This window comes from Canis aureus, chromosome 1 (assembly GCF_053574225.1).
Source record: "Canis aureus isolate CA01 chromosome 1, VMU_Caureus_v.1.0, whole genome shotgun sequence".
NCBI lineage: Eukaryota > Metazoa > Chordata > Mammalia > Carnivora > Canidae > Canis > Canis aureus.
Window position 1 is genome coordinate 9,160,557 of NC_135611.1, and position 16,383 is coordinate 9,176,939.

The 16,383-nt window shown below is 42.3% G+C and overlaps 1 protein-coding gene across 3 annotated transcripts in view; it reads right to left on the minus strand.

The window, feature by feature from the left end:
• Window positions 1-4,133, minus strand: part of DOK6 (docking protein 6) — a 369,850-nt gene extending 365,717 nt beyond the window's left edge. The window contains exon 1 of one of the 3 annotated variants that reach the window (XM_077885115.1): window positions 3,898-4,091. In XM_077885115.1, coding sequence (XP_077741241.1) covers window positions 3,898-3,963 — 66 coding nt within the window. In that variant the 5' untranslated portion in view covers window positions 3,964-4,091. Of the gene's footprint in view, window positions 1-3,897 lie in introns of all 3 variants that reach the window. The other 2 variants (XM_077885193.1, XM_077885253.1) reach the window with 2 other exon arrangements.
• Window positions 4,134-16,383: the final 12,250 nt, after the last annotated feature.

Here is a 16,383-nt window from a genome sequence, read left to right on the forward strand (position 1 = left end):
TTGCTCACTAAATTTAACCTATCAGTGGTCAGAAGGAAACAAATAATAAAGGCTAAGAGATAAACAATTTTGACCAACATACTTTAGCTTTGTTTTAGTTTTATTAGTGCTTTTAAATAACCTTTCCTTAAAAAGAAGACTGACCACCATGGTACCTTGTGAATTATAATACCAATCATGCAACATGTAAGGGGGCAAAAGGAACTGCACTATTGCAAGGGCTTTTAAATCATGCAAAAGGAAAACAATATATTCATAGAAACAGTCATAGGTTATAATGAAAATTTAACAGACTATAAAAAATGACTATTAAAGGTCATGTCATTATATGCTTAATGATTTAATACCTTTAAAAATGTAATGACTGAATAAACATATTTTTAAAGGACGAGGGTAAAAATCCAAGATAATACTATTTTTTTTTCAAAATAATTTTCCTGAGTGGAAGATAGGTTGATTAATGAGTTAAGATAAATTTCAAAGCAAACATTCCAAATATTAGTTTAACACTTACTACTTCACCCAAATAACTGGCCAAAGAAGTGTCCTCAACAGGTAGCACTAGATTCTGGAAGAAGACCCATGGCAAGAGTTCTTTCACCCACTTCAACCTGGAAGCACCTCTATCAGGGTTGTCCCCAAGCCTAAGAGGGCAAGTAGCACTTTTCTTCTCACCTCCAGCACAACAGGAGACACTAACATGTAAGGAGTAAAGACTTTGGTAGAACATTTCATCTCAAAATATATTTTCATATCATAATAATATCTGATACCACTAGCCTCATGCCCAGGGTTTTTTATTCCCCTTAAATATTATAAAATCTGTTTTTTGAAAGCATGAGTTATGTACTTCATAAATAAAATATCTGTGCATATTTCATTAGAATTTTTATGTTGATATTTAGTTCTGAACATAAACCATAAAGGAATCATGATGTATCCTTTAGTTAAAAATATCATTTTATTTGGAAAAATCCATAGTTCTGAGTCCATAAAATTTGCATTATGTATTATTAACTATGAAAATGAAATTTTAATATTTAGATAAATCCTATTTTATGACATAGGATATGATTTTTCATATTTAAGGCACCCGGTACTTGCTTAGAGTGTACTATCTTCTGAGACCCACTTAACTTATTAAGTTTCACAGAAACATGTACGGGAGGTTTTGTCATGTGAAGTCACCCTTCTGAACACTAGAATATTCTGAATAGAAAGTCTCTAATGGGACGCCTGGGTGGCTCAGTGGTTAAGTGTCTGCCTGTGGCCCTGGGTGGCTCAGTGGTTAAGCCTCTGCCTTTGGTTCAAGGCATCACCCCAGGGTCCTGGGATTGAGTCCCACATTGGGCTCCCCACAGAGAGCTTGTTTCTTCCTCTGCCTGTGTCTCTGCCTGTCACTCATTAATAAATAAATAAAATCTTTTTTTTTTTTTTAAAAAGAAAGTCTCTAAAGTTTTTCTTTAAGAAATCACTGGGGGTTATTCTGTATGTTAGTAAATTGAACACCAATAAAAAATAAATTAAAAAAAAAAAGAAATAATATTCTTCAAAATAAGCAGTTAATTTAGCTTAATATTTCGATTTAATATTAAAACAAAACTGTTTGGACACCAAACTCTGAAGTTCACATTTCTCAAGTAGTAATAGAAGACAAAAATTCATCTATATTTATGATTAATCTACATACAGACATGCTTTTATTGTTTTTCCTGAAGGGTGTCCTTTACAAAGGCATATCTCCAAGCAGTCTGTATGGAAAGAGATGCTTTGGGATTGCAAATACGTTTGCACACATCTTTAGGAGGAATGGTGTTTTAAAAGGACATTTCAAAGGCTGTTAACACCATGGTTACCCAAGAAGCAGTCAGTGCTCTTTCCTTGGAGCTTATATTTTAATTAGGCGGCATAATCAGTTTTTGTCGTCTGAAATCCTGGAAAGCGGGGGATGGGAGAAGAATCCTACAGCCCCCCTCCCCTCACCCCATCCCCGGGGCCAAGAGCACAAGGAGCGAGGGTTCTCGGAGTTATAGTCCTTAGTCTCATTCTCACGTACACAGTGACTCGGTGGAAGCAGATCCACTTGTCCCCGGGGGACTTGAATCATCCATTAGCTTATAATGTCTGAGGTGTCAGACACAATTGAGATCCCAAGAAGACGGAAAGAGCGAGAAGGATGAGCAAGCACCCTGTGGGAGAGCAAAGGGCTCCAGAGGTCAAGTTCCTGAAACGGTCCTCCCCTCCAGCTCTCTCCTGCTGGGCCCGTGCGGCGGGCAGGGTTGTGCACTGCGCCCCGGCTCCGAGAAGCCCTCAGCCTCCTGGACAACCGCAGTTTCCCACGTGGGTGCCTCCTTAGCTGCCTGGGAAAGAACGAGGCGCGGTTTTCTGCCCACGGGCCGCGCTGGAGACCGGGCCGGGCGGCCGCCCCCGGCGCGTGCCCTCGGGCCCTGCTGGGGCGCAGCCGCGCTCCGAGGAGGCGCCGGGCGGCAGGTGCGCGGCTTTGCGGTCACCGGTTGGGTCCGCCCCGCTCCTACAGACCTGCTGAAGTTCCGGAGTGCGTCCCCCGTCTCCTCGGGGTGCGGGCTGCATCTTCGAAGCGACACCCAGCAGGGGCGGCACGAAAACCCGAGTCCGCCCTTCCCCTTCCTCCTGCGCCCCACACCTGCGTCCACCGAGCCCTCCGGGTGCGCGGCGCTCCTTCCTCTTGGGGGGGCGGTCGGGGCCTGCCCTACCTTGGTGCGATCCTCGAATGATACGGTCAGCGTTATTTTCCTGTCTTTCTTCCTTTTGCTGAGCGAGGAAATAAACGAACTTGTCCCTCCTCTTCTTGCCTTCCCCGAGTTGGAGGATTCATCGGGCCGGCACGGAGGGCGGGGAATGTTCTCGTTCAAGGCCGCGCTGCCCCAGGATTCCCGAGCTTCGCAGAACTGGAACTTTGCGAGCCGGGCGGTGGAGGGACATCCAGGGAATCCGGCTGATGGGGCTCTCGGGCCCGCACCCGCGCGTCCCTTCCTGGCTCGGGACCTGCCCACCTCCCGCGGCGCGCTCCCCCCCCGCGCCCCCCTGCGCCCCCCGGGTCGGCGGAGCCCCCGAGCCCTGCGCCCGGCTGCCCGGCCTCCTCTCCCCTCCCGGCCTCTCCGCTCCCACCCGGGCCTCCGAGGCCGTGGGCGCGTCCTCTTACCTCCTCGGCCGGTCCCTAGAGAACTTCCGAACCCCCGGGGGTCTACACTGCCCCCCCCCCCCGAGTCGGGCGGAACATCTCTCGCGAAAGAACTACGGCGAGGTGTCCATAAACTTTGCTGTCGCGGGCGCCGCCGAGCCAGCGGCCGCCAGCACACACCTGCCTGCACGCGGGCGCAGGTACACCTGTCCGGGCGCGCACACGGCCAGGGAGCTGCCCCCCGGCGGCTGCTCGGGGCGCGGAGAGTCGCGGGCGGGGTCGCGCGGGGCTGGGGCGCAGCGAGGGAGAAATTCTAAACGGGCTTGGGAAGCGGGGTCTCGGAGATGGTGATTCTGAACACACACACCCCGGACGTCGGTGCGCCTCCCGCACGCCGAGCAATTCTCCCCGGAGGGCGCACACTTTGGAGAAACACACCACTCGGGGTTGCACCGTGGACATACCCCCCCCCGCCCCAGGCTCATTCATCTTCAACCCGACAAGCCCTTCGGTCTGCGCGACTTCTCAGTCCGGCCCAAACCAGCCCCGCGCACACGAGGATGGGGACCCGGGGCTCCCCGAGCCCTCGCCCGCGCCCCGGCGTGCGGAGCCCCGCGGCAGGTGCGGCTGTCGGCGGAGGGGCCGGGTCCCCCTCGCCCCGGCCCCGCGCGGTCCCCCCCCCCCGCCGGCCGCGCCGAACGCGAGCAGGGGAAGCCGGAGCCCCGCGAGCCACTCACCCCCAGCTTCCTGCTGCGGATTTTCACGTAGCCCTGCTTGACTATGTCGTTAAAGTTGGAGGCCATGGCCGGCGCGCCGGGGCTCGTCCCCCCCGCGAGCGGCTGCCCGGAGTCGAGAGCCGCCGTCCGCCGCCGGGTCCGCGCAGGGCTCGCATCCAGCCAGCCGCCGCCCGGTCCCCCGAGCTCCGGCCGGCGGGGACGCGGGCGGGTGGCAGGGCGGCCGCGGACGGGGAAGGCGGCCCGGCGCCGCGAGCAGCGCCCGCCCCGCTCGTTCCGGGCTCACCTCCGCCCCCCGCCGCCCGCCGCCCGCCGCCCCCGGCAGACCCACGGGCTGGCGCCTCGCTCGGCGGCGCACAGCTGGCCGGAGCGCACCGCGCGGCTCCCCGGCGCGGGGGAGGGGAGGGGAGGGAGGGGAGGGGAGGGAGGGAGGGAGGGGACGGAGGGGAGGGGCGGGCCGAGGCGCCCGCCGGCTCCCTCCCCCGGCCCGCGGGGGGGCTGCGCTCCGAGCTGCCCGCCAGACGCGCTCCAGCCCCCGCGGCTCGGCCGCGAGCTCCCCCCGCCCCCCGCGCCCCGGGGTCGCGCCCCCATCCCAGCCCTCGGGCTCCCCTCTGCCCGCAGCGCCCCCCCGGGTGCGGGATTCCTGCGGACGCGGCTCCTCGTTCCGGGGCTGTCAGCGCCCGCCCCGCAGCTGGGCCCCGGGGCAGGGGCGGCGGGGACGCTCCGGCAGGAGGAGCCACCGGGAGCGACACGATGGTTTATTGCAGTGGCCGCGTGTACGTGCATTTCTGTCCCCGAGCACCGCTCGCGGTCCAGGTCTCTGCCCCCTTAGGAATCCTAGTGTAAACCGACGCCGAGCCCTTCCCGGCGCACACAAAGAGACCAACCGTGCGCATGTGTCTCATCCCTCTGCTGCTCGGGAGCCCGGAGCACCCGGGCGAGGCGGCCCTTCGCCGGCGTCCTCCCGCCCAGCCGCGGCGACCAGGACCCGAGTGGGCCGATTGATGCACGCCTGTCACTTAACCACGATTCAAAGTGGCTCGTGGCATTCCAGCTTCTAGGGGGAAATGGAGACCATAACTATTTGCAACCATGCAAAGGACTGATTCAGATGCTCAACTTGTAAAATCAAAACAATGGAGAACTCCCCCCCACACCCCCGCTTCACGTAGGAACGCCTGACATGCAAAAGTAGGCTCTTCCCTAAGTGCAAAGAAATTTTAATTCAAAAATGATATCAGTTTTATAACATGGAGGGAAAAATAGGGACTACGGAATTCTAGCCGGAGGCAGTGCAGGGGGGTTTGCTATAGGCAAGACTATTTAGTACCTGGCAAACTCACGATATTTTTTTCTTTAAGGCGGAAAAAAAAAAAAATGGATAAAGATTGAAAATTTTCTAAGTGACTCATTCACTTATAGAGACTCCATATTTGATAAAAGTTCAAAAGATTATGCTTATTTCTCGCTTACCAGACCAGGCAGTTATCTTGCCATGTTTTCATTTAAAATTTCTTAGCCCTATTGGGAACATAATCATTTGAAGAGAGAAAGGAAACTACTTGATTGACGGGAGGACCCTTCACCCCAACCCATAGACACCTCAAAGGTGATTTTTTGTACCATCATTAGCAAAAGTCTTCATCTAGAGCCCATATAACGCAGTGGAAATTCCTACTTTAGCATACTATTATTCCTCTTCTTTCAGTGTTTGTAACAAACCTAGGTTTGGACTGTCCACAATGCACAGGACCAGATGTTGAGCAGATATTCAGAATCACAGGGTAAGATCCCTCAGGCGGTTCCTCTGGAAAAAGCTCAAGCTCTGACCTTCCCAGAAAATTTCCATAAACTCCCTATTGCCTTAGTATGATTCTGCCCCCCCCCCTCCACCCAATAGCTAGGTATGTTGTGTGTTCCATTCACTTGTTGCTATTACCTGTCCTACATGGTTATGATTTCTTTGTGTGAAGACTGATTTAGATTTGCAGACGCTTTACATTATTTCATTCAGTCCTCTTGCAATGGCAAGTGTTAAGCAAAAAATACTTGCCATTTAATAGATTAGGAAACAGAGGCTCTGAGACAGACATTCAGTTTTAGAGACACCATTTCCAGATTGGTTTTGGGTCTACAATAGTTCCATGACCACATACTTTCTCCATCATTTATAGAAGAATCTGTTTCTATAAATCAATTGTGAGGTGTTTGAAGTCAGAGATTAATTTTCTCAATAGTAAGTTCAGGGTCAGAGAGGTTTCATAAATCCGGCTTTTAATAATTATGTAATGATTATACCTTTGCTTATATACTTAGGTAGGTCTTTATGACACCCTAATATGATTTAAATATTCTCTTACGATTACTTTAGATTCTTAAATTTCTGATAGAGCAGCGTGTGTGTGTGTGTGTGTGTGTGTGTGTGTGTGTGTGTATACAGTTGATTGTATCCTCATGGCATCATTTACTGTAGTCCCCTGAGCCTTAAACTTCCTATTAACTAGTAACATGACTTAGAAATTTGAGTACATTCTTCTCTTTTTCTCCCCAGAGTAATTTGTAAGAAGTGCTGTATATATTCAACTAAATCACATCAAAAAGAACAAAATGTCTGACTGCTCCATTGATTAGAGAGTTCAAGTGTTGTCAACCTGATGATAATCCATTATAATATTCTCTACCAAACTCCTACCTAATGGTTTTTCAGCCTTGGATGATCATTGCACTGATGCATTATTTCATTAGGGATTGTAGATCTATCATTTTCTCATTTAATTTTATTCCTGAACTTACAAACTAGTATCTTAGAAAACTACAGGATTGTCCTAAAATAGATTCTTTATAGGAAAGGTAGGGAATATGCCTGATTCTTAACCCTTATCAGCCATTTTTCAGAAGTATTCAATGTGTCCTAACAAACACAAAAGAACACACTCCTCCCTTATAAATATCATTAAAAAATGGAGTTTTGGGGATCCCTGGGTGGCGCAGCGGTTTGGCGCCTGCCTTTGGCCCAGGGCGCGATCCTGGAGACCCGGGATCGAATCCCACATCGGGCTCCTGGTGCGTGGAGCCTGCTTCTCCCTCTGCCTGTGTCTCTGCCTCTCTCTCTTTCTCTCTGTGTGACTATCATAAATAAATAAAAATTTAAAAAAAAAAAAAAAAATGGAGTTTTGTATTTGTGATGCATTTCAATTCATCAGAATCATTATTCTTTTTGGAATTTTAATTGCCCCATCTTTGACCACAAGGAGCTGCTTCAGTTGACATTTTTGTGTTGTTATCAGGTACCCATGGACCTTAATAGCTTTGTTGTGATCAATCACAAGATATCCGATTCATCTTGTACATTTCCAGCTCTCGACCTGGAATCCATTATTTCCCCTAGGAACCTTTGTTTGTTTTAATGGGAAATGAAATTCAGTTCCCATAATCTGGTTACTAGGATGTTATTTTTGTTACTGATTCTAAGCTTTTCAGTTACAAGGACATGAAATACTTTTATTTTAGAAGGATATTTCAAAAGAGAAAAATTCTGCATTTTAATGGGTACCTCCAATTCAATTACCATCAATAGATCCCATATTTAAGGATTGTTTCTTTTCTTTTGAGATTTTCATTATCATTATGTAAAATAGTTACATGTTTCCAACAACCAAACCTACCAAACAAGTCACCAAAATAGTTCTGACTTTTGTCCCTTCCTCTGTTTTCTGCCTCTCTTTCTTAGGAAACTATTCTTATTAGTGTTGGGGCTATCCTTGCATTGTTTCATTTTGATGATATAAGGGAAGATATATATGCATTCCTTTTTCTGTTTTCTTTCTACATACACAAAAATAGCGTGCTATTCATTCTCTAATTACTATAGCAGATAGCCTCTAAACTGGGCCCCCAAGGATCCCTAGCTTTTGGTATAATGTCATAAAATTTCTCCTTCTGAGTGTGGGCTGAGCTTTTTGACTAACTTCTAGTTAATAGAATGGCAGAGGTGATGGAGTGCCTTTTCTAAATTAGGTTATAAAAAGACTGTAACTTCAATTCGGGTGATCTTTATTGGATTGCTTGCTCTGAGGGAAGCTAGCTGCCACAATATGAAGCAATACAGCAGAGACACCTATGTGAGGGAACCTAGAGAAAGATCATCCGAGGCTTTCCAACAAACCTGTGAGGAAGCCCAGGAAGGGATCCTCCCCAATGAAGGCTTTAGGTGACCACAGCCCATCCAACACTGAGAGACCCTGAGCAGGAACCAAGCCATCTAAACTGCTATTGGTTGCTCCTAAAGAATGGAAGCTGTAAGATAACACAAGTTTGTTTTCATCTTTCCATATACTAACTTTTGAGGTATTTTTTTATGCACAAATGGGTAGCCAAAATCCATTTTGGCACGTGGAAATAGGGTGTTGCCATACAAAACCTGTAAAATTGGGGCATGGCTTTGGAATCCATCAGTGGCCATGAGAAGGGCGTAAGAGAGGGCTTCACGGCTTGCAACCTTGAAGACAAATTGCAAAACTTTGGACGTTGAGGATATTGTGCATGAGACCTTACCATAAAGTGGGAGGAAAATATTGGAAATTAAACGAAGAAGCATTGTGATTATGTAGAAGCAGAAAACTTAGATGAACTGTTCCTGCAGCTATGTGGAAATATGTACTCACTAAACTGTGTCATCTAGATAAGATTTCCAAGCAAAGTGTTGGTGATGCAGCCTTCTTCTTGTTGCTTGGTGAAATGAGAATAGAGAGGGATAAATTGAGGGCAGGATCATTAAACAAGAAGGAACCAAGAATTGATGGTTTTGGTGGGTTTTTTAAAAGTATTTATTTATCTATTTATTTATTTATTTATTTATTTATTTATTTATTTGGGAGTGGACATGCCCAGGGGGAGGGGCAGAGGGAGAGGGAGAGAGAGAATCTCAAGCCAACCCCACATTGAGTGCAGAACCCAACACAGGGCTCCATCTCCCGACCCTGATATCATGACCTGAGCCGAACAAAATGAAGAGTCAGACATTTAATCTTCCGAGCCACCCAGGGAACCCAAGAACCGAAGGTTTTAAATAACCTCGCCTTGTGCTCACTTTGGTAGCACATGTGCTAAATGTCCTCAGTCCCTCCAAACTGTAACAATGCCAGGATGCAAAAAGACTTCTGAACAAAGATGAATCCTGGCATGGCCATGAAAATTTGATCTAAAGATAAAAGTCAAGGGTGTGACTATATGTTTTGGGGTTTTGGGTTTTTTTTTTGTAGGATTTTAGGAAATCAGTTATTTTATGGTCACATCTTTGGCTGTCTCTTTAGACCACATTTTCATGGCAATGCTCTGTATTTGATCTAATAAAAAGATTCACAGGAAACCCACAAAATTCTCAGAAGATTCATAGATGAGAAACATTATCAAGCAAAGACTGAGAATGAGGAGATGCGCTTGGACTTCCAGTCTTCTACTGACAGGAAGTAGGCTAAGAGAACAGCCCAGTTGCAAGAAAATGTGCTACTTTTAAAAGGAAAGGTGACTCTGTTCCTCAGGGAGGAACCAAGATCCTGGAAAGAAGAACCAAGAATCATAAAGAAGCATTCTTTGACCTTGACAACTAATCCAGGAACTCTCAAAATTTCCCATTTGGATTTCAGAATTAAGGACTCCTGAATTTGTGTGTCTTTTTGAGTCCATTTTTGAACCAAAATGTGTCTAGTGGTTGTGCTTGGTTCTCCATTGCATGTTGGAATTGTGGTGGGCAGATGACTTGTCTCTTTAGATTCAAAGGTCTACTGTTTGAGAACAAGACTCACAGTTGAAAAACTATACCTAAAACACTGCACTTGAGGGCTCTCATTAACACCACCACTCCTAGTACTTAGATATTTTTTTCTGTTCCTGGTCTCTTATTCCTATTTTTGGATAGAATCTGTTCTTAAATATTTTTCTGAGGTAGGTATGTGGATGATACAATCTGTGCTGATTATACCATGGATTCTTGGGTTTCACTCCTATATCTCTGTGGTCTGTATATGCCATTCTCTAGTCCTCAATTTACATCGTGCAGTTAAGAAATGTGAGGCCAGGGCAGCCCGAGTGACTCAGCGGTTTAGAGCTGCCTTCAGCCCAGGGCCTGACCCTGGAGACCCAGGATAGCATCTCACGTCAGGCTCCCTGCATGGGAGGCTGGCTCCCATGCAGCCTCCCTCTGCCTGTGTCTTGGCCTCTCTCTTTCTCTCTCTGTGTCTCTCATGAATAAGTAAATAAGATCTTTAAAAAAATGACCTGGAATTTGTTAATACTGTTATTTTATTATTAATATTTCCATTATTATATCCATCATTTGTTTAATTTTTGCTACTTATATGTTATATTGTCTCTCCTTCTGGAATTTCTGTTATATCCTGGACCTAGGCTCTGGTTCTCCCCTCCGCCACCCCGCCCCTTATTTTTTTCTATTTCTTCATTTTTTGGCTCTCTCCTCTGAGATGTTCCTTGAGCTTGATCTTTCAGACTATAAACTCATATATAATCAGTATTTTGCTCTCTTTAAGTCATCTTCTAAATATTAAATGGGGAAATCAGGTTTATATCTCTTGAAAGTCTTTTTTCTGAGTTCAGATGGTTGTCATTTGGATATTCTCAAGTGCTCATTGTCTTATTTTATTCACATCCATGTGTCTCCTCTAGTAGTCATGCTTCATTTGTTTTGTTCTCATTGCTTTGCCTAATCTCCCTGACTTCCAGGCACTTCCACTTTTTTTGAGTGACTCCTCTCTCAATGTTGGTGATTGATAAATGGTAAGACTCTTGTTCTAGCAGAAAGCAAAGTGTTCTCTTCCTTATAGTCTAGCTATACGGAAGTAGATTATTATTTCAAATATTTCAAAAGCATGTTGGTATGTATTTTAATAATAAAGGAGATAGACTAAAACACTACCTTATGATTTTCTCCTACTTAACATTAAAGTTTGACTAACTTTTTACTAATTTCTGCCCTCTCCTGAATAGGGCTTGATATCATTTGGGATGAATTGGTTATTTCTAACACATTTTTTTTCTATTTCAAATACATGTTTGTCATTTTGTTCAAATTTATTATCTGATATATTATTTAAGCTTAAATAAAGTAATTCATTCTTCTTAAAAGATAAAAGAAAATATTTGGAAATCTCATTTCTAGTTCTCATTAAAAGAAGTAAATAGGTTCAAGGTATTAAATGGTGATATTTAATTATTAAATTTAATTTGGAAGTTTAAAATCTCAATTAATTGACACCCTCATTAAATACAGTAATGACTGACATAAGACACGCAATTCAAGAAAGATAAAATTATTTAGTCAGCTGAAATTGCAGAGACTGCTCCCTAGATTTTAGTGAGATGTGTTTGATTTCACAAAGCCAGTAGTTTATTGTCAACTCTCAAGGAACTTTAATTTTAATCCAAAGATTTTTCTGTAATGGAATGATATTTTCAAGAGTAGCAAATATACTGGAACCAAAATCAGGGAAAGTTATTTCTCAGGAAGTAGGATAGAACAGAAAACATGGATGGGAAGCTCTTATGTTGGAGTCCCACAACCCCTAAGAACTGACTTCCCATTAGGACTTGGTAGACCTTGTATTTACAGATCTGGCTTGTCCACTATAAACATTTTTGCACTCTTGTTCTGTCTCTAGTAGCTTCTTTTAAAAATCTCTGATGCTGACATCTTACATATGATGATCAGCTTCTTTTCCGTTTCTCAAAATCATCATTAATCTCTGCCATTCACATTTTATCTCTGAAACCGTATTTGTTGTAGAAATAGCATGAACACTAGGCAGGACAAATGTAACTTCCATAAGCCTCAGTGTCTCCCAGTCTACAAAGGTGAATGTCGAGAGCTCAGAGATATCTACTAATATTAGGTGACAGGACATCTCTGACATAGTGCCCATCACATTATTTTTATAGAATGAATATCAATTGTCCTCTGTTTTAAAGAATCATTTTGGCATAAGGGTTTACATTCTCCACATTTATAGGAACATTATATCTTGAATCACAATCAGTGCCATCTACATGTATTCCTGCTGTAGTAATTATTTAACTCAAAGAAATAGGCTGTTTAACTTAAGCATCTTATTTCCTTCAATCTAATGACTGCTCTAAATATAATTGAATAGGCAAAGTATATAACTTACTAATTGCAGTCAAAAGATGTTTTAGCTGATTCATAGATATCCTATACTCAGGTGTTTTAAGATCATATATACAATGTTTACCAACAGTAGTATAACAAATAAGACTTTAAATATCATAGTTTACTATAGAGCTACATTATGCTTAAAATGACAATGTATTCAACAGAGAAGCAACTTGAAACTGAGTAAAGACTATAGGACTTGAAGTCAATGCCCTCATTTAGGGTCTTGTTTCTGCATAGAGTTTTAAAATAAAGAGAATATTGATTCTAAATAAAAAGGAGATCTATTGTATTAAAATTGAACTGGATAAATTAAGGAAAAATATAGGAACAAGATAAGAGCATAAGCTTTCTTCTGAAAGAATAGTCAGTATCATCAAAAAAGTAATTCAAATCAGTGATAAATTTATACCCATGGAGCCCTCGAAGAATGAATAGGAGGAAGACAATGGTAAGAGGTTTTTTCCCCCTCTGAGGATCTCCCAACGTTACCTAAGGCTGAATGACAGGTGATCTGGTTGGCTTTATGAGTCACAGATTTTATAGACCACACATGGGGACCAGACAAGCCTCTGGGTCGGTCATGACTCAGAGAGGCAATTTCTCACCACAGTTTCACAAACCCCAGTGATTCATCAGTGTCTTCCTCCTTCAGTCCCTTCTCATTACCACGGCAATTCAAAACTAAAAGAGAGTCAGAAAAGGTGTCAGAGCTTATCTTGCTCCTATTCCCTGAATTTTAAATATCAGTTCAAGCAGGTTTCTGTCAGAACACAGGTAAATATCAGGTGCATTATGTGATATTTAATTTAGGCAACATAAAGGACAACAGTGTAAATGGGAAATGTCTAAGGAATAATCTGACCATTCAAAAATACTCTCCATTTGGGCCATAATATCCGATCAATGGCAGATAGTTAGGGAACGAACAAACTCAAAATTTTCTGCTTTCTTGAATTCGCTTCACTGCAATTTAAATATTAGATATCCTTAAGATTAATTTTAGGTCTTCATCTGATCAATTCTCTGAACGTGATAAGAGGATAAAACTAGTCTCTGCAGGGAGGTCCTGGGTGCCTCAGTAGGTTGAGTATCAGACTCTTAGTTTCACTTAGGTCATGATCTCAGGGGCCTCCAGATAGATTCAATCAAGGGGCCTCCTGTCCAACTGCACATTCAGCCCTGTGCATCAGACTCCACACTCAGCAAGGAGTCTGCTTGGGATTCTCTCTCCCTCTCCCTCTGCCCTACCCCTTGCTCACATGTATGCTTATTCTCTCTCTCTCTCTCAAAATAAATAAAATCTTTAAAAAAAGATTACTTTATATAGCAAAGATAGGAGATAGAAAAAATGATAAGGAATCACTAAAAGAAGAAACTTTTTTTAAAGATGGAGTATTAATGCCAAAAATGATGGCTTTAAAGGTGAAATTGTGGACTGTTTCACTAAATAAAATGTACTTATTTATAATTAAAGGAAAACTCATAGTGAGTCATATTTTATCTGGCAAATTGGCTAAGTTCAGGAGTTCATCTTCTGAATCACTGATGTAATCATCGAAAGGAGATAAATCATAAATAAAATTGGAAATGAAAAAAGGCAAAATACATAATTTTTTGTTGAAAAGGAAATAGTATTATATAGACAGTTGTGCTGAACAATCTAATGAATGGAAATATTTCCTTAAAGATAAGTGATTAAAACTGCCTCAAGGCTATTCATACACTCAAATTGTTAATTAACACAGCAATTATACCTTGGCTACTCTCTAGGCATTAGGACTACAGCTATAAATAAGACAGACATGGTTCCAGCTCTCATTTTTCTAACATGCAATCTGAGGGAATAAACCAACCAACATGGGTGAAATTGAGAAGTTACCCTGACTGGAATTACTTCCTAGTAATTTGTTGATGAGACCAACAGATTTCTAAGACCAGATAATGTGTTGATAAGTTCTTTCATACTAAATAACAAATTATTTGCATATTATATAATGTACTAGATAAAATAAATATAGGAAGTGTTCAAATTAATTTTATATAGCTAACATAACTTTTATGCCAATCTGGAAAAAAAATAATGAGAAAGATAATTAAACAGAAACCCATAGCAAGAATGGATACCCTGCCTCCAACTATGTCCCTTTAGGGAAATTCCTCAGTGTAGCTAGTTTTAATAAACTTGATATTCCCAAGGGATGCCTCTCAATGAAAAATCAAGGTTCCTAGACTCACCTACCAGTCTATTTGATCATCAAAGAGACAGGCATATGCTAAATCTGAGCTAGTAAGATATTCTCTACAGGGATTTTGAATCTTGAGGGAGTATCCTGAAGAACAGAGCTCTTTGACTAAAAGACAAGATTGCAGCTTTGTGTGCTATTAGCTATGACTTGCTATCTCACCCTTAGAATTCCTTTGGTTTCTGTTTATGGTCTGATTTCAGCCTCCTGAGCATTCTATATGTCCTCAATATTTTCCTGACAGGTTCCCCATAACTTCTCTAGAGTTGGATTCTGTTACTTGCAAATAAGAATACCAACTAATGAAATATAAATGTAAAATTCCTAGATAAACTGTTAACAATTAAATTAAAATTGAATTCCAAGTATAAGATATTGAATATACTTCTTTTCATCCAAGAATTTCAAGCATAGGTTATTAAGATATTCTTTTTAATCAGTCAAAATAGAATATGTACATAGACATTTCAATAGATCATGAGATCTATTTGGTAAAATTCAATGTCTGTATGTTTAATAAAAAAATCCTTTATAAAGGAGGGTTCTTTTTTTTTTTTTTACACAACAAAGTCTTTTTCTTGTGAATTGTTTGCAGTTTTTGCCTATTTTTTTATGATAAATGCAATCCATACTTATTGTAGAAAATCCAGAAAACAAACAAAATTATCAGAAGGCTAATTTACTTAAACCTTTATAAACAGTTGGAAAATATTTACAATAATGTCTGCTTAAAGGATAATCCCTAAATGTATGAAGGTCACTAAAGCATCACAGTGCGAGTCCCAAAATCCTAAATCCGTCTGAGCTCAGAACTCCTGATTGTAGCGCAGACAACCTCTGTTGCACTTCCCGACTGCACTTTTAATTTTAGCTTCATTCAAAATAATATACGAGAGGTCCTTTTATTGATACAACGGACTATGTAATTGATATCTCATTCCCTGTAGTGTTCATGCTAACTTTTTTGTATACTCCAGTCTTGCTGGCCCACCCCATATCACTTGCTCATTATTTTCTTCGGTCACTCATTTATTCATTCAACAAATAGTTATGGAGTACTTTTAATGGGGCAGGCTATTCTTGATACTTGGAGAAACAGTAGTGAACAAGACGGATAAAAATTTCTACTCCCATGGAACTTGGTATTTTAGTGAGAAAACAGAAAACAAGCGCATTCAAATATGTAGTGTTTTAAACTGTGAAAACTCTAAATTTAACTCTAAACAGAAGGAAGCAAAGCATTCAAAATATTTCTTCCAATATCTTTACAGCACGTGCAAGGTGGTTCTTGCTGGAGATGTGAAGTAGGTACTGTTATTATGTAGCAGATGAGAGAGTAGTCTCAGAGGTTAAATAGCGAATGGAGGACATCCTGCTTGTTAGAGAGTAAGTGGTGATGCAGGATTTAATACTCAGTATCTGAGAAAAAGCCTAACGTATATGTATTTGCACTATAACAACTCAGTGTCTCCTCATACAGGAAAGATGTGACCTTTCTCAGGGAACTGGTTCTGCTGCAAGAAGGAGCAGCAGGTCTTAGGAATTATGAAGACATTGTACTCATGTCCTTAGGATCATGAAAGACTGTACATTGTGATGGTTGGAGAATCATTGTTGAAGATATGAAAAGTAGTTGTATATCAACATGACCTAACCAATTCAAATATATGCTTTCTTTCCAGATGGCATATCTATAATATTATTAAAAAATCTAGCCACTGCTTCTTCCTGGGATCTCAATTAAAATGATGTATCTTCTTCAGGCTGTTCCTAATTTCTCTATGCCTTCAGACAAAAATCAGTAATTTCTTTATCCTTTAGAATAAAAGCAAATGATATTCTTAAAAAATGCAGATTGAATATTTTCTAATGTAATCATTGGCTTACATGTCCAATGTAATAAACTGAGCTCTCCAGTAGAATAATGACAATCCCTTATTTGCCTTTTCATATATAAATGTAGCATAGTAACTTGAATATGATAAATACTCAATAAAAATGTATGGAACAAATCGATGTAGTAACAAGTTTTATAGTCAAGAGATTAAGCAATAAAAAAGA